Source organism: Acinonyx jubatus, chromosome E1, assembly GCF_027475565.1.
Source record: "Acinonyx jubatus isolate Ajub_Pintada_27869175 chromosome E1, VMU_Ajub_asm_v1.0, whole genome shotgun sequence".
NCBI lineage: Eukaryota > Metazoa > Chordata > Mammalia > Carnivora > Felidae > Acinonyx > Acinonyx jubatus.
In genome coordinates, this window is record NC_069397.1 from 26,971,180 (window position 1) to 26,997,789 (window position 26,610).

At 38.5% G+C, this 26,610-nt stretch overlaps 1 protein-coding gene across 5 annotated transcripts in view; it reads right to left on the minus strand.

Moving 5' to 3' along the window:
* Positions 1–21,623: 21,623 nt before the first annotated feature.
* GDPD1 (glycerophosphodiester phosphodiesterase domain containing 1) overlaps positions 21,624–26,610 on the minus strand; it is a 49,694-nt gene continuing 44,707 nt past the window's right edge. For 3 of the 5 annotated variants that reach the window (XM_053211920.1, XM_015088422.3, XM_053211921.1), the window contains 3 exons: positions 24,813–24,872; positions 23,561–23,612; positions 21,775–23,103 (listed from right to left, as the gene is read on the minus strand). In XM_053211920.1, the coding sequence (XP_053067895.1) occupies positions 22,981–23,103; positions 23,561–23,612; positions 24,813–24,872 (235 nt within the window). In that variant the 3' untranslated portion in view covers positions 21,775–22,980. Of the gene's footprint in view, positions 21,644–21,774; positions 23,104–23,560; positions 23,613–24,334; positions 24,476–24,812; positions 24,873–26,610 lie in introns of those variants that run through there. The other 2 variants (XR_008294085.1, XR_008294086.1) reach the window with 2 other exon arrangements.

A 26,610-nucleotide genomic window follows, 5' to 3' on the forward strand; every position in this document is an offset into this window, starting at 1 on the left:
GTGCTTGAAGGGGTAAGGATGCTTTGCCCACAGGGTCTTTTGTGTGAGATAAGAGATAAGCTGGAAAGAAAAACTTAAATCGATTATAGAGTTTGAGGTCAAAATGGAGGGAGTTGAAGTCCTCTTTCAGGTTGGCCAACATCAGACAAGTAAGGGCAAAGTCAATGTTAACAACCTCGTTCAACCCCCATATCACCTCCTTCTGCAGTCAAAACTCTTTCCTCCTTGAAGTGTTTTTCAGACTGCTGATTATGTGAGAAGAAAATGCTAACCAAAACAAATCAAAACCCAAACCAGAATGTGCTTATTTACACAAAGAAAGTTATATTATCTTAATTTACTAAATACTGAAAGAAGTTCATAGATCCCTTAACTGGTTTTTGTAATTGCAAATATGGGATTAACTAAATTATCTGAAATATGATATGCCCTGAAGAATGTTGCTGTTATCCATCCAAAAAGAATTTTATAACTCAGTTTCTCTTTTCTTGCTCTTTTCAACTTGAAGTTTTAATGAGGATATATTGTGTACCTCATATGCATTTTGCCAAGATGGGAAAGAGGGAAACAGCGGAGGTGAATAAGACGAGCTTCCTGCACAACAGAAGCACAGTGTAATAAAAGGTTTTTTGTATGTGACTGAAACACCCAAGGGAAAGTGACATTTAGATACCTACAATACACATTGCAGACACAAAGAAAAATGTAAGACCTCTCTGCTCTACTGGAAATTATTTAGTTTTATAACAACAACAAAAATTCCAATAAAAGCATGTTGGAGTTGTTACACTATCATTTAAGATCCTTTACAGATTATTGCCTAAGTAGGCTCAAGAGATAGTCAGAACATAAATGCTTCTCCAAAATATTAAGTACAGGGGCACCTGAGTGGTTCAGTCAGTTAAACTTCTGACTTCAGCTCAGGTCATGATCTCATGGTATGAGTTCGAGCCCCTCGTGGGGCTTGCTCTGTGCTGACAGCTCAGAGCCTGGAGCCTGCTTCAGATTCTGTGTCTCCTGTGTCTTCTGTGTCTCTGTGTCTCTCTCTGCCCTCCCCCGCTCATTCTCTCTCTCTCTCTCAAAATCAATTAAACATAAAAAAAATAAAAACAAACAAAATATTAAGTGCAAATGCACTATTGGCTAAGAATGAAAATTTTGTTTTGCCTAAAGGCAAAGAAAGGAAAGGAAAAAGAAAGGAAATACAGAGAAATAAGTCAGATCTCCAGGTTCTCTCCAAGGTCAGATACTAACTGTTAATCCTTGTTGTGTATCATGAGCTCTGCCTCAGAAAACCTGTTTGGAGACTCTGTGACTTACTTGATCATCAAGCCTGGGCAATTCTTGGAACTCTCTGAGCTTCTGTCTTCTCATGACTATTTCACAGGACTTCTATAAAAGTCAATTTATGCCTTGTAAATTATAATTTCCTGAAAGAGGACTTCAGCTGCCTCCATTTTGACCTCAGCCGGTACTTTCTAATTGATTAAGTTCTTCTTTCCTGCTTATCTCTAAACTCAGACAAAAGCCCCTGTGGGCAAAGCATCCCATGAGGGGAACTGAAACTATCCCCTCAAGCAACGAGGACTGCCCTAAATCAGCATGACCCCACGTGACTGACCTCAGGTCAATGATGACCTGACCTTTACCACCCACCTTGCACGTATCCACTGACCTTCATTCCACATTTTCCTTATATAAACCCGGAGCTTTGGAGACAGTCTTTGAGAGACCAGTCCTCTGTCTTCCCTGTACTGGCCTCACTGAAATAAATTCCTTTCTTGTTTCACTACCTTTGGATTTTGTCAGCGGCGAGTGCCCAAACCTGGTCCATTTGGGATCCCAGGAGCCAGGTGCTCTTGCACGCCTGAGCCTGGGTTATATTTCCAGCTATCTCTTGAGAGTAGGGACTGTATCTTATTCCTTATTAAATCCCCAGCATCTAGGACAATGCCTGGTACATAGATGACACTTAATTTTGATTGAAGGAGTATTTCACTATAGAAATATTAGCTGTTCTATAGCAACTTATACAAAATTTATAGATTAATACTAGGGTAGTAACTGAGTATAAGATGCCAAGTTACAGGGGCGCCTGGGTGGTTCAGTCGGTTAAGCGTCTGACTTGGGCTCAGGTCATGATCTTGCGGTTTGTGAGTTCGAGCCCCGCGTCGGGCTCTGTGCTGACAGCCTGGAGCCTGCTTCGGATTTTGTGTCTCCGTCTCTCTCTGCCCCTCCCCCACTTGTGCTCTATCAAAAATAAATAAAATGTAAAAAAAAAAAAGATGCCAAGTTAGAAACTGTCCTTGGACCTTTACACTCTTATTGTGTCTTTCTCTAAAATATGATTTTCCTTGATGGTAGGGTCCAACCAAAGAGTCTATGTGGTATACACACTAGATACTCCACATGTGTGTGTTAACTAAAGAAAATCGAATATGCACATTAAGTAAAAACATCACTCCAAGGCTGATAGTGTTGATGCCTTTTATTTTGAAGATAATTTTAGTAACACCTTCAGTTGGATATTGTGCTTCAAGTATTCTCAACAGTTTGCAATGAACCAGCCACACCATTTCTCTCAGCTTTCCTGAGAGTAATGGCACACATCTGTGAGGCAGGTTGCCAGTGTTCAGGGGTATGAAACAGTTCCCCTCAGCAAGAAGTGACATATTCTAATGAGGGTCAAAAGTCACAGTGATATCTCATTAACTCAGGTTCCAATTAATTAAACTAACCAGACTCTAAAGTACAAAGATATCAGGCAATTCAAAGGCCAAGTAGGATCAGAGGCTCTGGGAAAGAGAAGCAACACATATAAATTCTAAAGATCAGATGCCCTCAAAACTTTTCGTTCAAAGCAACAACAAAAAATTATTTTCAAAATTTTTTGCTTTTCTCTAATTTGCCTACTTATATTTTTTGCCCCTCTTTTTTTTTTTTTTTTGGATTGTTCATCTTTTCTTTCTTCATTTGTGTGAACTCTACATAAAATAAAGAGCTTAATCTTTCAACTATCCTATGTGCTGTAAGTATTTTTCCCAGTTTTTTTCACTTTAGAATATTTTTGGATATATAGGAGATTTAAATTTTCAATAGCTCATTGGGATATAATTTATATATCATACATCCAGAAGATTTCATTTTTATGTAATCAAATGTATATGTATTTTCCTTCTTTGCTTTTGGATTTTATTTTCAGGAAAGGCTTTTACAATGTAACATTAACTTAGCCTATTTTTATAAAAAAGTTTTTATGGTTTCATTTTATGGCATTTAAATCTTTACTTCGTTTGAATTTATTTATGAAATTATCTCATAATAAGATATGAGGCAGGGATTCTTTCTTATTTTTTTATTTCCCAGGTGATTAGCAGATGTCACAATACCATATGTAAATCCCATTCTCTAACTGCTTTGAATTACTATCTTTTGGGGCAGGTTTGTCTGGGTGGTTGAGTTGGTTAAGTGTCTGACTTTGGCTCAGGTCATGATCTCACAGTTGACGAGTTCGAGCCCTGAGTCAGGTTCTGTGCTGACAGCTCAGACCCTGGAACCTGCTTCTGATTCTGTGTCTCCCTCTCTCTCTGCCCCTCCCCCACTCATTCTCTCTCTCTCTCTCTCTCTCTCTCTCTCTCTCTCTTTCTCTCTCTCTCTCTCAAAAATAAACAAAAAGTAAGAAAAAAGAAATACTATCTTTATAAGAAGCTTAATTCAAATTGTATTTTTCTAGAAACTATGGTTTTTATTTTTAAGTGTTTACTTATTTATTTTGAGAGAACACGTGTGCACGAGTGGGGCAGAGTAAAAGAGAGAGTATTCAAGTATTCTCAAGACCCTGAGATCAAGTGTCAGACACTTAACCGACTTAGTCACCCATGTGCCCCTAACCCTCTGATATTTCCTGAAGACCAGAAGAAAAAGTAGTTTAAGTTAGAACACAGACACTAAAAGCACACTCATTAACAATGTGTAATCATTTTAATGGTGATATCAGGGTAGGACTGACTCTGGCGCAGTAAGATGACTATTTCATTGGGCTTTCCTTGTAGATTAAAGGTGGCAAAGCAGCAAAGTAGAGAGAATTTGAGTTGCAAACCAAAGTAGACATCAAGGAGCTGAAATGGCCTGCTCTCTGTGGTTATGAGAGCTCCCAATCATTGGAAGAGCACAATTAGAGAGTATGTATTCTTCTATTGGGGATAGAAGTATTTCTTTTTTAAGTTTGTTTATTTATTTTGAGGGGGTGGGGAGGGGCAGAGAGAGAGAGACGGAGAGAGAGAATCCCAAGCAGGCTCCACACCATCAGTGCAGATGCTCAATGAGGGGCTCAAACTCATGAAACTTGAGATCATGACCTGAGCCAAGGGATAGAAGGTTTTCTATTTGGGTATGTTTATTTTATTTGTTTATTTAACGTTTACTCATCTTTTTGAGAGAGAGAGAGAGAGTGAGTCAAGGAGTGGCAGAGAGAGAGGGAGACACAGAATCCAAAGCAGGGTCCAGGCTCTGAGCTATCAGCACAGTGCCCGACTTGGGGCTCAATTCCACGAAACATGAGGTCATGACCTGAGCCGAAATAGGACATTTAACCGGCTGAGCCACGGAGGCCCCCTATTTGGCTATGTTTAGAATAGACAGTTGAGGTGCCTGGGTGGCTCAGTTGGCTGAGTGTCTGACTCTTGATTTTAGCCTGGATCATGGTCCCAGGGTTGTGAGATCACATCCCAGCCTTGCCTTGCGTCTGCACTGAGTATGGAGCCTGTTTGGGATTCTCTCTCTCTCCCTCTGCCCCTCTCCCCTGCACTCTGTCTCTCTCTAAAAAAAAAAAAAAAAAAAAAAATCGGGGCCCCTGAGTGGTTCATTCAGTTAAGCCTCCAACTTTGACTCAGGTCATGATCTCAGGGTTCGTGAGTCAGAGCCAAGTCGGGCTCTGTGCTGACAGCTCAGAGCCTGGAACCTGCTTCAGATTCTGTCTCCCTCTCTGTCTACCCCTCCCCCTCTCATTCTCTGTCTCTCTCTCTCTCAAAAATACATAAACATTTAATAAATAAATAAATAAACATTAGAAAAAAAATCACTACAATAGAGGATCAATAAATGCTAAAATTCTAACAATATAAAAAATCCAAAATACTTCCATTCGCTCAAATCCTATCTAAAAGACAAGTGAAATAAGGGGTTTCTGGGAGGCTCAGTGGGTTAAGCATCTAACTCTTGATCTCAGTCCAGGTCTTGATTTCAGGGTCATGAGTTCAAGCCCCGGGTTGGGCCTCTGCACTGGGTGCACTTACAGAAAAAACAAAGAAACAAACACATAGTTAAAAGACAAGTGAAATAAACATTTATCTTTACAAATTGTCAGGTCTTATTAGGCCTTCCAAATAAATAAAAAAAGAAATTAAAAAAAATTTAACTGTGGCAAATTACACATAATGTAAAATTTACCATCTTAATTTTTGTTTTGTTTTGTTTTTTTTATTTGGGTGGAGTTTTAGTAAAATGTCAGCTGACCAGTTTTACACAGATAAACTTTCACGTCTATTCCATAAAGATAAGCTTTCACATTTTTTACATTTTAGATGTGTAAGGTAACATGCTTTGGCAGAAATTAGAGGCCCTCTTGTAACCTCTGGAATGACTCTATAGCTGGAAAACTAATTATCCACCACCCAAAATTTACTAAAAATTTATTTTGAACTTATTTTTAAAACTTATCCTTATTTAACCCATCCTAGACATTAAAGAATTTTTTCTTAATTTTATGTAGGCTCCACATGTAATGTGGCGCTTGAACTCACGACCCCCTGAAATCAAGAGTTGCATACCCCAGGGGTGCCTGGATGGCTCAGTGGGTTGAGCCTCTGACTCTTGATTTCGGCTTAGGTCATGATGTCAGGATTCATGGGTTCAAGCCCTGCTTCGGGCTCTGCACTGACAGTACAGAGTCTGTTTGGGATTCTCTCTCTCTCCCTCTGTCTCTCTGCCCTTCCCCCACTAGTGTTCTCTGAGTTTCTCTCTCAAAATAAATAAATAAACTTTAAAAACAAAGTTGCATACTCTACCTACAGAGCCAGTCAGGTATCCCTCCATCCTAACCATTTTTAAATGTACAGTTCAGTGGCATTAAACATATTCACATTGTTGTGCAGCCATCACTATCTTTCATTTCCAGAACCCTTTTACTCTTGCAAAACTGAAATTCTATCCATTAAACAAACTCCTCATTCCCCTCTGCTCCAGTCCCTGACATCCACCATTTTACTTTCTACCTGTATGAATTTCACTATTCCAGGTATGTCATATAAATGAAATCATACAATATTTGTATTTTTTGTAACTGCCGTATTTCACCTAATATAATGTCCTCGAAGTTCATCCATGTTGTAGCATATTGCTGAATTTCTTTCCTTTTTAAGGCTGAATGATATTTTGTTATATGTTTACCATGCTTTGTTTATTCATCTGTCAATGGACACTTGGGTTGTCCCTTGACTGTTGTGAATAATGCTCCTATTAACATGGGTGTCCAAATATGTCAACAAGTCTCTGTTTTCAATTCTTTTGTATACATACCCAGAAGTGGAATTGCTAGAGCATAGGACAATTTTTTTTTTTTTTTTTTTTTAGGAATTGTCCTACTATTTTTCCATAGCAGCTGTACTGTTTTATATTCCCACCAACAGCGCACAAGGGTTCCAGTTTCTCCACAATCTTGCCAACACTTATTTTCTGAAAAAAATTTTATAGTAGCCATTCCAATGATTGTGAGCTTGGTTCTCATAACTTTTCAAAACAAGTTATTTGGGAAAAGTTATTCCAAAACCCGATGAATTTAGAAAAAAGACAACTTTTTTCCTGAGAAAAATGTTGCTATATTTCTTCTCAGCATTTCCCACCTGAGCTAAGGGGTATTTTTCTTCCAAGATGGTATCATCTATCTAAGTTTTAGATAGGTTAAATTCAGATTGTTCTAAGTTATTAATAAGGCCAGGTGTATCTTGTTTGATTTTGCAAAAACGCCTACATCTTTCTTATTTCATAGTCATATGACCTAAAAATGATGACTGTAGTAATATATCCAATGAAAAGGGAAATGAGTCAGCTATAGAGGAGAAGGGTCTGATTGGGAAAGAACATGTGAAGAGTTACATAGCTCATCTGAATTTTACTTAAGCATATAAAACTATAGCTTCATCATTGATAAGCTTTAATACCTGACCTCAGAGACCAAAGAAGACAGAAAAGGTGAAACTCTTGGATTTTTTAATGTTTTTTTGTTTTTGTTTTTTATTTATTTTTGAGAGAGAGTGTGTGAGCAAGGGAGGGGCGCAGAGAGAGAGAGGGGTAGAGGATCCAAAGCAGGCTCCCCACTGACAGCCAGCAAGTCCATGTGGAGCTCGAACTCACGAACCTCGAGATGACCTGACCTGAAGTCAGATGCTCAACCAACTGAGCCACCCAGGCACCCCTACTCTTGGACTTTTTAAAACTCAAATTCCTTAATTTCATAATATGGTGAAGATGGTTAGAATGAGGAATTGGGAAAAAAAATCCTCAGTGTAACACGTACAAGTTGGGAGAGGCTCAGCAATGATGTATATTAAATATTAATTTGTTTACTCAAAAGCCTTGAAGAGAAAAGAAAACAATGACATGAGAGCTAATTTGATTCCTTTTACCACACCCTTCCTAGTTCAGTGATGGGGTGCCTGGGTGGCTCTGTGGGTTAAGAGTCCAACTCTGGATTTCAGCTCAGGTCATGAGCCCTACCCTCAGCTCTGGGCTGACAGCTCAGAACCTGCTTGGGATTCTCTCTCTCCCTCTCTGCTCCTCCCTGACTCACACCAGTGTGTGCATGCACTCTCTCTCCTAAAATAAATAAATAAACATTTAAAAAAAAATTTAAAAAGTCTGTGACTTATGGTTATGGAGAAAAAGCCAGCCTGTGAACACCGTGTTGTGTGGTGAAAACAGATTTTGAACCTGGTTTCTGAGGAACTAGTTTCGCATATCAGGTTTGTCCCTTTAATAGCTGTGCAATCTTGCATGAGTCACTCAAACCATCGGAGCTTCTGTTTCCTCATCTATAAATCAGAGATGATATCACTTACTTCACAGAACTGTGGTAAAGATTAATAAGAGAGCAGGTGTGATAGCACCTGGCACGCAAAAGATACTGGATAAATGTTAATTTCATTCCTTTTTCCAAAAGAGGGTTAGAGTTGTCTAGTTATGTTGTACAGCTTATAGCATATCATACCTGGGTTCTAGATCGTGTTTCTCACAGTCATTTGAATCAGAATTTCTCATATTCCCTCCAGAAGTATGTTTCTTTCCCATCTTAGTAAATGCATCTGCCATCCAACTATCCAATTATATAAGCCAAGCTTACCAATCAACCTAGAGTTTTTCCCTTTCCTCTTTACCCACTGAATCTCTTGGTTCTACCTCCAAAACAGATCTCAAATCCAGCCATATCTCATCATCTCCATTCCCACTGCCGCATCTCTGCTTTTTCCAATTTATTTCTACCCATAAGTAAGAATAATCTTTACAAATATACTACATCACTCCTCTGCTTAAAACCTTTTAATGGCTCCTCAACTGCACTTAGAATAAAATGCAAATTCTTTACCATGGCCTGTGGGAAAATCCTATTCCATCTGATTCCTGACTAGCTCTCTAGCACTTTCTCAAATTTTGCACTTGCAGTTTCTTTTGCCTTAAACACTCTTCCCTGAGGTTTTATCTCATACTTCAGGCTGAAATGTCATCTTCTCAGAGATGCCTTTCCTGGCCACTGAATCTAAAGTTGCCCCCTGACCCCTTAACCTTCTATCACAATTAGCCGCATATAAGTCACTTCCTTGTTTATTGTTAGGCTCCTCCCAAACACAGCAACTGTGTCTTGTTACCATTGTACCCATAGCAGCTTGCCTGGTGCCTGGCACATGGGGCATTCAAGTATTTATTCGTTCCTTTGTTTGTTTGTTTGTTTTAGAGAGGGAGGGCACAAGTGATCAAGGGGTGGGGGGGATGGAGAAGTGGGGCTCACCTGGGGCTCGTATTTTTACCCAAAGCAGGGCTCATACTCCATGGGGCTCGAAGTCAACAACTGTGAGATCATGACCTGAGCTGAAATCAGATGCTTAATGACTGAGCCATCCAGGCACCTTCAAATATTTGTTGAATATTTGATTGAATGAATATTAAGTAAATTAACAAAAAGAATGAGGGAAAAAAGGCTTGAAAATATGCATTTTGCCTAGCTTCCCAGGTGGATCGGTCAGGGAAGAAGCAGAAAACAGGTGTACTCTCAAATTAGAATAATTTGAGTGTTGTTTAATAAGAGCTTGTTTACAGAAGATATGAGGAAATAAGGACAGTAAATACCCAAGGCTCTTCATCCCACAGAATGTAGAACGATTGGGAGCTGTTACTGGAACCTAAAAGAAGAGAGTCATAGAGAGAGAGCCAACTTGAAATAAGCTTGTCATTAAGTCAAGGGACTCAGTCAGCCCAAAGCAATTTTATACAGAGAGACCTTAGAGAATCAATACAAATCTTTCTCTCCTCTCTCTCTCTCTCTCGTCTCATACTGGGGTTCCCATCAGCCAAACTGGAAGCAGAATGGGACTAGTCAAAAAAACAAAGGCTCATATAATAATAAATGAATATTTGTCAATTCTGGATGTTAGACTCACAAATGTGTAGTATTGTTTTTTGTTTTTTATCCGTGAATCCTTAATTTCTCAAAAAAATGGTGGTACAGTTTTCCATCTACTCCCTCTGTTGATAGTTCCAGTTACTGACAGGAATACCAACCACTGATTCCCTTCTCCATGGTGCTACCCATATTGTCAAAGCCACATCAAAGGACAGTAAATGCATTTGACATATAGAGATTTTCTCCTTTTACTTAGAAAGTTCACATTTTAACCTTCTCTTCTGTTTTTTTGATATTTCTCTCAGGATTGAATGGTGAATTGAAGACAGATTACAAAAATCAGAGTGGCACCTGGGTGGCTCAGTCATGTGGCTGAGCATCTGACTCTTGATTTCAGCCCAGGTCATGATCTCACAGTTTGTGGGTTCAAGCCCCACAACAGACTGTGCCCTGACTGTGCAGACCCTGCTTGGGATTCTCTCTCCCTCTCTCTCTGCCTCTCCCCAACTTGTGTATGCCCATACAAATATGCACACATTCTTTCTCTCGAAATAAATATATAAACTTTAGAAAAACCAGTGGCACCTGGGTGGCTCAGTTGGTTAAGCGACTGATTTCAGCTCAGGTCATGATCTCACGGTTCATGAGTTAAAGCCCCACATCAAGCTCTGAGCTGACAGCAGCCTGGAGCCTGCTTTGGATTCTGTGTCTCCCTCCCTCTTTTCCCCTCTCCCACTCATGCTCTGTCACTCTCCTTTAAAAATAAAACAAACATTAAAAAAATATTTAACTTTAGAAAAATCAGAGTGGGAAGGAGGGTTAAGTCCCAGTCCTAGACAGGTGACCATGTCCTTAATTTCAATTTCATCTAATAAATAGGAATGTGATAATATCAACCAGGTTGATATCAACCTACCCTACCAGATTGTTGTAAAAAAATACTTGAGAATGTATGTAAAAATGAGCAAAATCTAAATACTTATAATATGAATATATTACCATTATTGCAATACTAAAACTTTCTTTTTTTTTTTAAGTTTATTTATGTATGTTGAGAGAGAGACAGACAGCACAGAAGGGGCAGAGAGAGAGAGAATCCCAAGCAGGCTCTGACAGTGCAGAGCCCAGTAAAGGGCTCGAACTCACAAACTGTGAGATCATGACGTGAGCCAAAATCAAGAGTTGAGGCTCAACTGACTGAGACACCCAGGTGCCCTGCAACACCCAAACTTTCAAACTCACTGTTACTTGAAGCCTATTTTGAATTTAAATGTTTGAAAAAGTGTTTTTTGTTTGTTTGTTTGCTTTGTTTTGTTTTTTTTATTCTCTAGCTATCTATGGGCTTGTTTGGTATCAGCTGTCTGTAACTCTCCACCTAGTTATCCTTGGAAATTAAGAAATAAACATCAGATCCATTCTGACACTTCTACCACACTAGATTTTCTGTCTACCCTAGCCCCACCACAGGTGGCTAAAGTGTTTTCTTCTCCAACTCTCTCAGATTTCCTCAATTTACCCTTCCCATCTCCACCTTGTTCCACACATAATCTCCAGCTCTCCCACTTTGCCCCCATCCCCACCTGTTATGGACTCTCCTGAATTTTAGGGGGAATGAATTGTGTCCTCAATATTCATATGTTGAAGCCCTAACTCTCAGTGTGACTGTATTTGGAGATAGAACCCTTAAGGAAGTAATTAAGGTAAGTTAAATGGGGTCCTAATGGTAGGGCCCCAATCTGATATAGGACTAATGTCCCTTTTCTTTTTCTTTTTAAATGTTTATTCATTTGGGGGGGAGTAGAGACAGAGCATGTGCACACTCAAGTGGGGAAGGGGCAGAGAGAGAGGGAGAGAAAGAGAATCCCAAGCAGGCTCCACGCTGAGTGTGGCTCAGTCTCATGACCGTGGGATTGTGACCTGAGCCACAATCAAGAGTTGGACGCTTAACCAAGTGAGCCACCCAGGTGCCCTGGGTGCATTCTACTTTTTTATACTCTCATTCTATGCTGGAGTATAACAAAAAGATAACCTCTTCCTCCCTTTCTCTTAGTTCTCAATTACCTACTAACTAGACCATGAGCACCCAGGAGGGCAGGAATTGTTCTGTATGGCTCACAACTTACACCAGGTGTCTAGCATGGCAGGGGATTCATCAAAATTTATTGAAAAAGTTAAAACCCATTCACTCTTGAAAGAGATCTTGGCTCACATGTTCTCTCTCTCCAATATCTCCCATTCTTTCACTATCTCCTTCTTGTTGTCACACATTTATAAACCTCCCCATTCAGAACACAACCCACTTGATGTCACTGACTTTTAAAATGTGCTGGTTCTCCAATTTCTTTGTATAAATGGCTGGTTTTTACTAGCTTCATTTAGTGCCATTCAGTGCTCTTCATTCCTTTACAATCTGCTATCAGTTCCATCACTTCTAGAGATAAGTGAACCATAGTTAAGGAGGCCTCCTTTTAACCAAATGCTCTCATCCTCTCCCAGCCCCTGCCTCCCTCAATCTCAGTGTCCTATTTTGGACACTGCTGATAACCACCTTCTGTATTAAATTCTCTACTTTCATGAGATCGAGGACATTGTACTTTCTTATGTCTATTTCTCAGACCACACCTTCTCTGTCTCCTTTGGGCATATTCTAAGGCTTAACTCTGCTCACTCTTTTTTCCTAATCACTTCCTTCAAGAGTTTTTTCATTCTCTTAATTTAAATTATCAACTCTTTTAATGACTCGAGAATTCACAGCCAACTTGATTGGTTTCATTTCAAATACAGAATCTCAAGCCTCAAGTCAGCACAGAACAGCCCAGGGGCCCCAGTACATTTCTCTAACAGGATACACATTCTCACTCCTTAAGATGACTTGACAGAAAGCCTTCACTTTCCTCAAAACTTTTATAACCCTTTCTCCATTTTCAGTTTTAGTAAAGACCTCAGCTCAGCTGTCATGGAGAAATTATAAACCATTGAATGAAAACTCACCATTCAAGCTACAAAGCCCTGCTTTTATTTGTACTTTTTTTTTTTTTTTATAATTTACAATGGAGGAAAGGTCCTTCCCATCAAAAGCTAATCTCTTCACTTATGTTCTCCCTCTCCTCCTCTTCTTCTTCTAAAAAGTCTATTTGTTTGTTTATTTATTTTGAGAGAGAGGAAAACATGAACAGGGGAGGGGCAGAGAGAGAGAAAAGAGCTAGAATCACAAGCAGACTTCACACTGCTCACTTGGAGCCTGATGTGGGCCTCAAACTCACATACTGTGAGATCATGACCTAAGCTGATGTCAGATGCTTAATGGACTGAGCCACCTGGGTGTCCTCTCTTCTCTTCTTTTTATTCTTGTTACCCTCCAAGCTCTTTACTGCCTCAGGGCCTTTGCATAAACTCTTCTAGCTGTTAGAGCACTCTTCCTCATTCTCTTTGCATGGTTCAGTCCTCTTGCTTTAGATCTCAGTGTAAATGCCACCTCCTCAAAGAGGCCTACTTGACCGTTTTACCTGAAATAAGCTTGACTTTATTATTTATCGCAATCCCTTGTTTATGTCCTTCAGAATATTTGCTTCAATTTGAAGCTATCATGTTTGTTCACTCTATGTTTGTGTTCCCAAGTGAAATGTAAGATCCATAAGCCCATATACTATTTTTCTCTTGCTTACCATTATAGCATACCTCCAGATCTAATAAGTGACTAACTATAGGAGGTGCTCAATAAATATTTACTGCATAAATGAATAACATCAATTTCCTATTTCTTCCAGAGAGGGAATTCAGTTATTGGAGGATAGGAAGGAGAAATGTCACTGTGTACCCTTTTGTACTCTATGAACCAGTGACTATATTACCTATTCAAAAATAAATTATATTAAAATCATAAAAAAGAAAGCAGTTGTATGGTTTCAGTCTAGAGATGATGGTGACTTGTACTAGGATGGTGGCACTGGGGTTGGAAAAAAGCAAATAGATTAGATATCTAGGATTTTATGATTGTTTGGGTCTGATGGAATGAGGTATGCCTAATAATGTCCATCACAACATTATTCATACTTATAAACAATTAGAAACAACTTAAATTTCCATTGTCAGAGTACTAGTTAAGTAAATCATGGCACATCTACTTGATTAAACAGCATACCGTATTTTTATTTTTTATTTTTTTTAATGTTTATTTATTTTTGAGAGAGACAGAGTGAGAGCAGGAGAGGGGCAAAGAGAGAGGAGGAATCCAAAGCAGGATCCAGGCTCTGAGCTGTCAGCACAGAGCCCAACATGGGTCTTGAACTCACAGACTGCAAGACCATGACCTGAGCTGAAGTCAGATGCCTAACTGACTCAGCCACCCAGATGCCCCAAAAAGGCTTTTATTTTTAAGTGATTTTTTATTAATTTTGATTAATTAAAATTGATGTCTATTCATTGTAGAAAAGCTAGAAAATCTAGACAACTAAAAATAAGTCACTTGTAATTCCATCAGCATAAAAAACCACAACTGAAACTTTTATATCATTTCAGCTTTATTTATTTATTTTTAAAGTTGATTTATTTATTTTGAGAGAGAGAGCGTGCACAAGCAGCATAGGGGCAGAGAGAGAGAGAATTCCAAGTAGGCTGTGTGCTGAACCCAACGTGGGGCTCAATCTCATGACTGTGAGATCATGACCTGAGCTAAAATCAAGAGTCAGACTTTTAACTGACTGAGCCACCCAAGCACCCAAGTATTTCAGTTTTAAAATGCATATGAAGGGCTGCCTGGGTGGCTCAGTCAGTTAAGTGTCTGACTGGCTCGGGTCATGATCTCCCAGTTCGTGGGTTCTAGCCCCACATTTGGCTCTGTGCTGACAGCCCAGCCTGGAGCCTGCTTCAGATTCTGTGTGTTCCTCTCTCTCTCTGCCCCTCCCATTTGCACTTTGTCTCTCCCTCTCTCAAAAATAAACATTTAAAAATATAAAATGAATATGTGTATTTTTGTTTACACAGTATACAGCTTTATGACCTAATCTTTCCGCTTAATAATATCTCATATCAGTAGATATAGAACAGTAATATGATATCATTCTATGTATCTATAATTTATTTAACTAGTTCCTTAATGTTGCATGTTTAGATTGTTTCTAATTTTTCACTCTGCAGATGTACTGTTAGGGCACTTACCCTGTTATTTTCTTAGGATGTTATTCTTAAGAAATGTATTTAAAGATAGTGTCAAGTCGATTCTCAAAGTGTTCTGCCAATTTATATTTCCACCAACAACTCATGAGTGCCTGTTTCTCCATGCCTTTTCATCAAAGCTTTCACTCTTGCCCATCTAAAGAGTTGGAAATTGGTATTTCACTCAATGTTGTTTTATTTTTTATTATCTTAACATATTTTGGGGGTGCCTGGGTGGCTCAGTCGGTTGAACATCTGACTTGGCTCAACTCATGATCTCATCGTTTACAGGTTCGAGCCCCACGTCGGGCTCTGTGCGGACAGCTCCGAGCCTGGAGACTGCTTCGGATTCTGTGTCTCCCTCTCTCTCTGCCCCTCCCTGACTCATGTTCTGTCTTTCTCTTTCTCTCTCTCTCAAAAGTAAACATTAAAAAATAAAAAATAAAAATTTTGCAGGCGCCTGAGTGGCTCAGGTCATGATCTCCCGGTTCATGAGTTGGAGCCCCACATAGGGCTCTGTGCTGACACCTCAGAGCCTAGAACCTGATTCAGATTCTGTGTCTTGCTCTTTCTCTGCCCCTCCTCTGCCCATGCTCTTTCTCTCTCAAAAATAAATAAAAACATTTAAAAACTATTTTTTAAAGTTTTATTTATTTAAGTAATCTCTACAGCCCACGTGGGGCTTGAAATCACAACCTTGAGATCAAGAGTCATGTGCTCTTCTCACTGAACCATCCAGATGCCTCTTGCTCAATGTTTTATTTATTTATAATTTTTATTTTTTAATTTTTTCCCAAATTTTTATTTAAATTCCAGTTAATTAACATATAGTGTAATATTGGTTCCTGAGTAGAATTTAGTGATTCATCACTTACCTATAACACCCAGTGTTCATCATAACAACTGCTCTCCTTAATACCCATCACTCATTTAGCCCATCCACTACCCACCTCCCTCCATCAATCCCCAGTTTGTTCTCTACCATTAAGTGTCTTAGGATTTGCTTTCCTTTCTTTTGCCCTTCCCATATGTTCATCTGTTTTGTTTCCTAAATTCCACATATGAGTGAAATTGTATGGTATGTCTTTCCCTGACTGACTTATTTTGCTTAGCATAATACACTCTAGCTGTATCCATATCGTTGCAAATGGCAAGATTTCTTTCTTTTTGATGGCTAATATTCCATTGTGTGTATGTACGTATGTATGTATGTATTATGTATGTATATGTATACTTCTTCTTTATGCATTCATCAATTAATGGATATCTGGGCTCTTTCCATAGTTTGGGTATTGTTGATAATGCTGCTATATACATCACAGTGCACTGTACCCCCTTTGAATCTATTTTTGTATTCTTTGGGTAAATACCTAGTAGTGCGATTGCTAGATCATAGGATGGTTCTATTTTTAACTTTTTGAGGAACCTCCATACTGTTTTCCAGAGTGGCTGTACCAGTTTGCATTCCCACCAGGAGTATAAGAAGGTTTCCTTTCTCCACATACTTGCCAACATCTGTTGTTTTCTGTTGTTAATTTTAGGCATTCTGACAGGCGTGAGGTGGTATCTCATTGTGGTTTTGATTTGTATTTCCCTGATGAGTGATATTGGGCATCTCTTCATGTGTCTGTTAGCCATTCGGATGTCTTCTTTGGAAAAATGTCCATTCATGTCTTCTGCCCATTTCTTAACCAGATTATTTGTTTTTGGGGTATTGAGTTTGATAAGTTCTTTACAGATTTTGGAAACTCTGTCAGATATGTCATTTGCGAACATATCCCATTCTGTAGGCTGCCTTTTAGTTTTGTTGATTGTTTCCTTCACTGTGCAAAAGATTTTATCTTGATGAAGTCCCAATAGTTCATTTTTGCTTTTGTCCCTTGCTTCTGGTGACATGACCGGTAAGAAGTTGCCAAGGTCAAAGAGGTTGCTGCCTGTGTACTCTAGGATTTTTATGGTTTCAGGTCTCACGTTTAGGTCTTTAATCCATTTTGAATTTATTTTTGTGTATGGTGTAAGAAAGTGGTCATTCTTCATTCTTCTACATGTTGCTGTCCAGTTTTCCCAACACCATTTGTTGAAGAGACTGTCTTTTTTCCATTGGATATTCTTACCTGCTTTGTCGAATCAATGTTTTAATTGATAGGTCTTTGACTACTAGGGAGGTTAGACATTTTTGTTGCCTGTTTATATTTGTGGATTACATGTTTATGTCTTATGTTCTTCCCCCGCCCACTGATTTTTCTTGAAAAATTTTTGACCATTAACGCTTAAGGACTTGATTAAATGAAAAAGGCTTAAAGTGGGTTAGGAAGTAAGGGAGGGAAGGAGAAAGGAAAGGAGGAAGGAAAGAGAGGTTCTATTCAAGCCTGACAGGGAAAAAGACCTTAGATCAAAGATTATAAAAGCCAATTTTTCTCCCAGAAAACTCCTATTTTAAATCAAACCTTATATGGAACTCATATGTGAAACAGAAAAGTAGAGCAGTTCTAGTCAAATTGGGAATGTGTAACACAAAGCTATACCTGCCTCAGCCTCCTCTTAGCATAACCATCCCCATTCTCCCAGCAGAAGCTGTCTAGGTCCCATCTTGTTATCTTACGATGAAGCCCTATTTCTAAATTTTAAAACGACTAGACAAATAAGATCAATATAGAACTACTCACAACATAAGCATTCGTTGGAATAGCAACCTATTCAAACTGCAAGTAGAATACCGAACAGGAGGGGTCCCTGGGTGGCTCAGTGATGCTTTGGACTCTTGATTTCAGCTCAGGTCACGATCTTGTGGTTCATGGGATCAAGCCCCTCATTGGGCTCTTGTGCTCACAGCATGGACCTGCTTGGGATTCTCACTTTCCTCTCTCTCTGCCCTTCCTCTGCTCACACATGCATGCTCTCTCTCAAAATAAATATTTTAAAAAATATATTGAGGGACACCTGGGTGGCTCAGTCAGCTAAGTATCCGACTCTTGATTTCAGGTCCTGATCTCATGGTTCATGGGATCGAGCCCCATGTCAGGCTCTGTGCTTGGGATTCTCTCTCTCTCTCCCCTTCATGTGCCCTCTCTCTCTAAATAAATAAGTAAATAAGCATTAAAGAATAAAATGAAATAAAATAAAATAAAATAAAATAAAATAAAATACTGAGAAGGAACTAACATCTCTAAAGTACTAGTTTTGCAATTTCATACCTACGAAGTATACAAAACTCCTAATCTATTCCTCCAGGACTAGACTTTCCTCCAAGGACTAATGTACTTAAAGCACAGTCACTCAAATGTCTTTCTGTCATTTCAAACTTTGTCATTTAAAGAGCACAACATAGTCATCAATTTTACCACCCAACTGATTCCCCTCTTCAACTTCCCCATTTTTTTGCAGCTTTGGAATTAGTACTGACTTTCCCTTCTCCTTTTAAGCTCTAGTCACTAATGCTCAATAATTCTTCCCTTCAGAGACACATAGATTCATTGTTTCCCTACTTACATTGTCACTACTTTCTTTTGGATGCTTATTGCCTCAGGCCTGGATTGCTGCAAGAAGTCTCCCATTCTGTAGACTATTACCAAATTAATTACTAATTTTTGTGCAATCTAGTATCAACTGGATCTGGTTAGCCTTCTGACCTGGTTTCAGGATTTTCTCTAGCTTAGGCTTATACCTTTCCTTCATATAATAGGATGTTCCAACTTTCCAAATAGTGTGTCTGCTGCATAGGAGTTAGAAAAGCTAAGTATCACCAGTGGCTTAATGAATTGTATGCTCTCACCATTCTGATCTCTTTGATTCCTGGATCTGACTGCTTTAGTTCTGATGTTGCTTTGGTGCCTGGTCTGACTGCTATGTCCATTTTCCTTTTGGTACAGAAATTATTATGTCATCATATTACTGCCTAGCAGTTTTGGTTCTTACTTTAAAGGTCTTGGGGCGCCTGGGTGGCGCAGTCGGTTAAGCGTCTGACTTCAGCCAGGTCACGATCTCGCGGTCCGGGAGTTCGAGCCCCGCGTCAGGCTCTGGGCTGATGGCTCAGAGCCTGGAGCCTGTTTCCGATTCATGTCTCCCTCTCTCTCTGCCCCTCCCCCGTTCATGCTCTGTCTCTCTCTGTCCCAGAAATGAATAAACATTGAAAAAAAAAAATTTAAGGTCTTGAGTTCAGCCATCTACTTAAGAGATAAGACTTTTATTCAGAACAAACTCTTCAAGCTGGCATTCGTGATTTTCCTTTATTTGGAACTCTTATCTATGGCAGTTCCTTGTGTATTTTTTATTTTTATTTTTGAGAGACAGGGGGAAGGGGCAGAGAAAAAGGGGGACAGAGGATCTGAAGCAGGCTCTGCACTGACAGCAGAGAGCCCAATGCAGGGCTTAAACTCACAAACTGTGAGATCATGACCTGAGCTGAAGTCAACTGCCTAACCAACTGAGCCACTCAAGAGCCCCCTTGTATGTTTTTTAAATGTACCTGTCCATCGCTACTATGTTGCACACCTCTAAGCAGAATCATTCAAGTTATGAATCATTCCATGTTAATGGTTTCCCATATGTACAACTGTTCTTCAGTTCTATTACATGAGCTTCTTTCCAAGACTTGGGTCCTAGTTCTGGTACCTTGTGTTCTGTTTTGCCTTGGTAACATGCCCCATACTTAAGTCCTACAGGGAAGCTCTCACTACTTCAATTTTTAAGAAAATTTTTTTAAAGTTTATTCATCTATTTTGAAAGAGAGCAGTGGGGGAGAGACAGAGAGAGAATGGGAGAGAGGGAGAGAATCCCAAGCCGGCTCTGCACCGCCAATGCAGAGCACAATTCAGGGTTCAAACTCATGAACCATGAGATCGTGACCTGAGCCAAAGCCCAATGTTTAACCGACTAAGCCATCCAGGCACCCCTCACACTACTTCATATTAAAACTCCCTCATGCCAATTACTTACTAAAATGCCTGCCAACTTTTTTTTAATGTTTTGTTTATTTTTGAGAGAGAGAGAGAGAGAGAGCAGAGGAGGGGAAGAGAGAGAGAGAGAGACACACACAGAATCCGAAGCAGGCTCCACACTCCGAGCTGTCAGCACAGAGCCCAATGTGGGGCTTGAACTCATGGACCGTGAGATCATGACCTAAGTCGAAGTCAGATGTCCAACCAACTGAGCCACCCAGAAGCCCCTCATACTACTTCATATTAAAATTCCCTAATGCCAACTACTTACTAAAATGCCTGCCAGCTCTTGCCCATTGCCACATACTTGGGCTACTAATGGCATACTGGACTCGACCTATAGGTGAGCCTGTCACATCTAGTGCCAGCCTTATCCCAGTAGAAGGGTCTAATCACATCTTGTGACCACTTCTCTACCTTCCCCACTATGCTGTTCACTATGCCTAGCAATATCTACCTCAAAATGAAAGGGTATTTAAGCTTGTTTAAAATGTGATGCTCCAGGGGTGCCTGGCTGGCTCCAGTTGGTAGAGCATGTGACTCTTGATCTTGGAGTCTTGGAGTTGGAGTCCCACAATGGGCACAGAGATTATTTTAAATAAATAAACAGGTAGGGGTGCCTGGGTGGCTTAGTTGGTTAAGTGCCTGGCTCTTGATTTTGGCATAGGTTTGTGGGTTCAAGCCCGCATTGGGCCCCATGCTGACACAGCTAGAGCCTGCTTGGGATTCTTTCTCCCTCTCTCTCTGCCCCTCTCCCACTCATGCTCTCTCTCTCTCAAAAATAAATAAACATGAAAAAAAAAAAATAGGGGCACCTGGGAGGCTCAGTTGGTTAAGTGTCCAACTTCAGTTCAGGTCATGATCTCACGGTTTGTGAGTTGGAGCCCCATGTTGGACTCTGTGCTGTCAGCTTAGAGCCTGGAGCCTACTTCAGATTCTGCGTCTCCCTCTCTCTCTGCCCCTGCCCCACTCACACTCTGTCTCTCTCAAAAATAAAATAAACATGGGGTGCCTGGGTGGCTCAGTCAGTTGAACGTCCGACTTCAGCTCAGGTCATGATCTCGCGGTCTGTGAGTTCGAGCCCCGCGTCAGGCTCTGTGCTGACAGCTCAGAGCCTGGAGACTGCTTCGGATTCTGTGTCTCCCTCTCTCTCTGCCCCTCCCCAGCTCATGCTCTGTCTCTCTCTCTGTCAGAAATAAACAATAAAATAAATAAATAAATAAATAAATAAATAAATAAATATTTAAAAATAAATAAATAATGAATAAAAAAAACATTAAAAAAGAATTAAATAAATATAAATAAATAGGTAGGTAGATAAATAAATAAATAAAATGTGATGCTCCAATCAGAAAAGCAGTATTGAGATGTTATAATGAATACAAACTCTCTTATTATAGAGACTATATATATTAAGTGAATTAAGGTCACCTTGACTATAAAATTAGCAAAGTTTTTTTTTTTAAAGTAAACTCTACCCCCAACATGGGGCTTGAACTCACAACCCTGAGATCATGAGTCACATGCTTTACCAACTAAGCCAACCAGGTACCCCCAAATTAGCAAACTTTTAAAACATAACTTTCTAAACATCTTTACCATATTGGGTACTTTATCTTCTACTGGTTGACACAAAATATATGCTCGCCCTATAATATGAGCTGCTCGGAATCATAACAAAGCAAAATTCAGAACGAAAAAATAACAAAAAGAATCATATCTAAACAATCAAAATGATCCCTAGCAACCATAACCATAAATTATAGTAAGCACAAGTAAAAATGACTGATTTATTGGATTACCTGCCCAAGTTATTGTTCAAATGCCAAGAAGCAACTTTTTACCATAGAGTGTTTCCGTATTTTCTTTTGTTTTCCTTATTCTAGAGAGAAATATCAGGTGTGTTTACTCATATTATCAATTTATCACTTCATTAAATTCTGTCCCCCCAGAACCTATAAAATCTATAAAGCATATTTAGAATTACAACTGCAAAAAAGCAATGAAGAACCCTTATTTTGTTCTTGTAAAATTTTATTCCAGTTTAAACAAAAAAGCAAAATGTTATTTATGTCATCCAGAGACTGATGGGAGTATAATCATCCTTCATAGCTGCTGACAACTCCAAATGAGAGATGTAATCTAGGTAAAAGGCCCTTATTATTCCAGATTATATTTACCTCCCAAAGAGGTCATGAAAATTAGTCAAAAAGATTAGAAACAGATTTACATGAAGTCATATCAGAAAAGCTGAGAAAGTGATGCCTAATGCTTTGAGAAATTGTTTCCACTTAATATTCAGAAGACTAAATCCTTAAAGGTCAGGAACAGGTGGTTTACACCATAAGTATTAAATCAATGATGTGTACTTTCATCAGTTTTATAGGTTTATTAAGATTCAAGATGTTATTTAAAATCTAGATGTAGGATCAAACAGTTAGTCATTGCCAAAAATGGAAAATTTACACTTCTTTAGAGGAAACATAAATATATGACTATTTGGATCTTGTCTTAATTTACATTTAATAATTCCCATTTTAATGGTTACCAAAAAGAAAGGACATGGTAGCACTGCTACACTGAAGAAGATTCCGAGATTCCATTAACAACAGCAGCCAAGAAATTTAATTGTCTACAGTTTTTACTTCTGATCAAGTAATAAAATTTCAGTTCTTTGAGTTTGCCTTCTGTTAACAATGGACAGCTTGTCAAATAGCTATATCACTGATTTCTAAGCTCTCCTCCCACTGTATTTTCTTTCCTCTTTATTCAAGATGTACCTGGAAATAATGAGACAACTCAGAATAGCTGTAGTGGCCTTCAGTAATTTTGCTTTACTAATTAATTGATCTTATTCCAGTGAAGGCTAATGTCAAATTTATCCAAAAGTCTTTGATTTTGGAATTACTTATAATAGTAGAACAATGCATCATATACAGAACTCTTGATCAATAATCTTCTACTTCCAACTCATAACCAGTTATCTTTCTAAACAAACTATTTACAAATGTAAAATATGTAATATTGTTTAAAATAAATATACAATATATAGTTTCTACATTCTCAGACAAGCTTAAAAATGAGGTAATAAAAACTTAACTGATTAAACCTTTACCATTCTGGAAATGGCTTAGGGAAATGATGGCAAACTTGTTTTTTTGTTTTTTTTTCCTTAGGTCTCTTCAGGTTTTCTTTGAATGCTTCTGAGTACCTCCTTTTCTATGCTGAAAAATTATGTAAAAAATCCTTAAGTTTTGTTGGATAGTCTGTCATCACCCCAGTTGCTCCCAAATCAAAAGCTCGTTTGTATTCTTGTTCTTCATTTAATACCCAAATATACACCTGAAAATTAGAAGCGTGAGAAGTATGAGAAGAAATGTTAAAATAGAAAATTATTTTTATAATAGCATTTATACACTACAATCTCAGCAGACCTAGAAACAACTTATTAAACCTGTAATTTTAAAAAGTTATTGAACCCTTTAAAAAATTTTACTTTACTCATTAAATATATACTGTCCCACCCTTTAGCTTCAGCTAATCTCACCTATACACATAAGTGGACTCCAGTTATTAAAATGCCAATGCTTTCTTGTTAAACATAAGGCAGAGCTTAGGGTTTTCATATGTGAACCAGTAAAGCAGCAGCAGCAGCAGCAGCAGCAGCAGCAGCAGCGCAGCAGCAGCACCAGCAGCACTGCTGGGCCCAAATTAAGTCAGTTAAAAGTTCCTGTCCTTTACACTTGTGTTACACTGATGAGACATATTGTTTCCAAAATGCATCATTCCAGAAACTTACCTGAATGCCTCTGGCAGTGAGGTGGTCAAACAAGGCTTTTCTCATTAGTAAGCTAGAAAAGAAAAGCAGAACAAATTTAGTTATTTCTTAGTTCTAATGAAAGACCATAATTAGTCTTTAGAACTAAATTAGCCTAACATTTAGAATTTATAATTCTGATTTAAAGCAATGGCCTCAAGTAATAACTGCTGTGGATATATTCATGTCCTAACTGCTGGATCTCCTTTCACTGTTGGCTGCTTGCTGGTGGACAACCAGAACCTCCTTTCTATTCCTTCTGTAACTAGATCCTCAGGAGACCCATTCTTATTGAAGCCGCTTAGGAGAGAAGAGGCTTCTTCACTTTCCCTGTTGACACCATAATGAGAGTCAGAAAGAGCTTGGAAGTCTGTTTCTAACTTTCCAAGTTAAAACAAGGTAGAGAATTTGGGCCAAGTTCTATAATATCATAATTTATTTACATAATGGATTGGTCTTTCATGTGCAATCTTAGAAACCTAATGTTCCTTATTTACACTATATATACTGTATATATATCATTTTTTAGAGTTTGAAATAATTGACTTAAAAGTAAACTTTTAGAATACAAATCACTTGAGCATGATGGGAATGAACTATATGGGAAAGTTATACATATTATTTCTACTCTGTTTATGTCTATTAGAATGATTAAATAACAGAAACTAAACATAACAGCAACATTGTGGTATTTATCTAAAATTAAACTCAACATGTCTTAGAAATTAAAGTATCTTTTTTGAAGTAGATGCTCACCCTACAGGTGGGGCTTCCTTTCTGCTATTTAACGTTGGCGCAGATTTTTCTGGAGAAATGTGCCAGTAGTCAATGTATACTTTTACCTATACTGTATTGCTATACACTTCTTTCACCACATCTTTCTTTGACTGCAGGTTACTGAAAACAGCAAACAGGTGGAAGAGAGTGGTTATATATACCAGCTCTACATACTAACTAGCTAGATCACCCTAAGCTAATCATTTACCTTTGGGTAGGAGGGCACTCAGTTTTCTCTTGAAGCTGGCTGAAACTGTCTCTCAAGATTCCTCTTACAGTTTTGCGGCTGGTAGTTAAAGTAGTTCTAAATGATTCATATACATCCACCTATGGAGTAGGTGCTCAATATGTCCTTGTTACAAATCATATGCAGAAAGCTTGCTCTAAGTTGTAAACATAGGATGTAATACATATAGCTAAAGCAATAACTTGTATATCAAGAAACTAAAATTCTTACATATCAGAAAGCCAGATGAGAAACTTTTGACTTCTGGACATAGTGTGTGGTTCTTTTAGCCTGAAGCAAAATAAAATTTGAAACATACATTAGAAACACAGGAAGGTATCAGTGTGATAAAATAAAATGAGTCCAAAAACAAACACAGTGCCTTGAACTTAGTATGTGCTCAAAAAAATTTTATAAAAAAAACACAACAAACCAAAAGTAAATTAAAATAAAGCCCATTTGGGTCTCTGTTTCTATTGATTTCAAGCTTTTTTTTTGCTACCACTACTGAAAGGTAAAATAATAATAATAATAATAATAATAATAATAATAATAAAATTTATCTTTCCAGACCCTGCGTGCCTAGAGCTCATGTGTCTTCTCTATTTTGGTGAAGCGTCTTTCTCTCACTTTGCTATAACTGAGTACATGGTAGATTTAGTATATGTACTGTCAAAGCAAGCACACATAGTATATAGTAGATGTAAACATACAACCAAACTTTACTACAAATTAAAAGACATATGGGGTAAAAATGAGACTAAAAAGACCCTGAAAGCATGTTTTTTCTTCCCCTTTCAATATTTGAAGACCTGGGCCCTGTTCTTCTTCTTCTCCTTTTTTTTTTTTAGTTTTTATTTAGTTTCCAGTTAGTTAACATACAGTGTAATATTAGTTTTCAGGTGTACAATAGTCATTCAACAACTCCACATATCACCCAGTGCTCATCACAACAAGTGCTCTTTAATCCCCATCACCTATTTAACCCATCCCTCCCTACCATCCTCCCTTCTGGTAACCATCAATTTGTTCTCTATAGTTAAGAATCTGTTTCTTGGTTTGTCTCTCTTTTTTTTCCCTTTGTTTGTTTTGTTTCTTTTTCCCCCCTCAAATGTTTAAATATTTATTTATTTTTGAAAGAGAGAGAGAGAGAGAGGGCATGAGTGGGGTAGGGGCAGAGAGTGAGGGAGAGAGAGAAACCCAAGCAGATTCCCCACTGTCAGCACAGAGCTGGATGTAGGGCTCAAACTTACGAACCACGAGATCACAACCTGAGCCGAAATCAAGAGTCAATCACTTAACCAACTGGGCCACCAGGTGCCCTGTTTGTTTTATTTCTTAAATTCCACATATGAGTGAAATCATATGGTATTTGTCTTTCTCTGATGGACTTTTTTCACTTAGCATAATAGTAATATGTCACCTTCTTTATCCATTCATCAGTGTATGGATATTTGGGCTGTTTTCCATAATTTGGCTATTGTAGATAACGCTGCTATCAATGTCAGGGTGCGTGTATGTCTTTGAATTAGTATTTTTGTATTCGCTGGGTAAATACCTAGTAGTATGATTGCTGGATCACAGGGTATTTCTATTTTTAATTTTTTGAGGAATCTCCATAATGTTTACCACAGTGGCTTCACCAGTTTGCATTCCCACCAATAGTGCATGAAGGTTAGCTCCTTTCTCCACATCCTCGCCAACACCTGTTGTTCCCTGAGATTTTATTTTAGCCATTCTGAAGGGTGTGAGGTGATAGCTCATTGTAGTTTTGATTTTCATTTCCTTGATGATAATTGATGATGACCATCTTTTTTTTTTAATTTTTTAATTTTTTTTAAATTTACCTCCAAATTAGTTAGGCATATAGTGCAAAAATGATTTCAGGAATAGATTCCTTAGTGCCCCTTACCCATTTAGCCCATCTGCCCTCCCACAACCCCTCCAGTAACCCTTAGTTTGTTCTCCATATTTATGAGTCTCTTCTGTTTTGTCCCCCTCCTTGTTTTTATATTATTTTTGTTTCCCT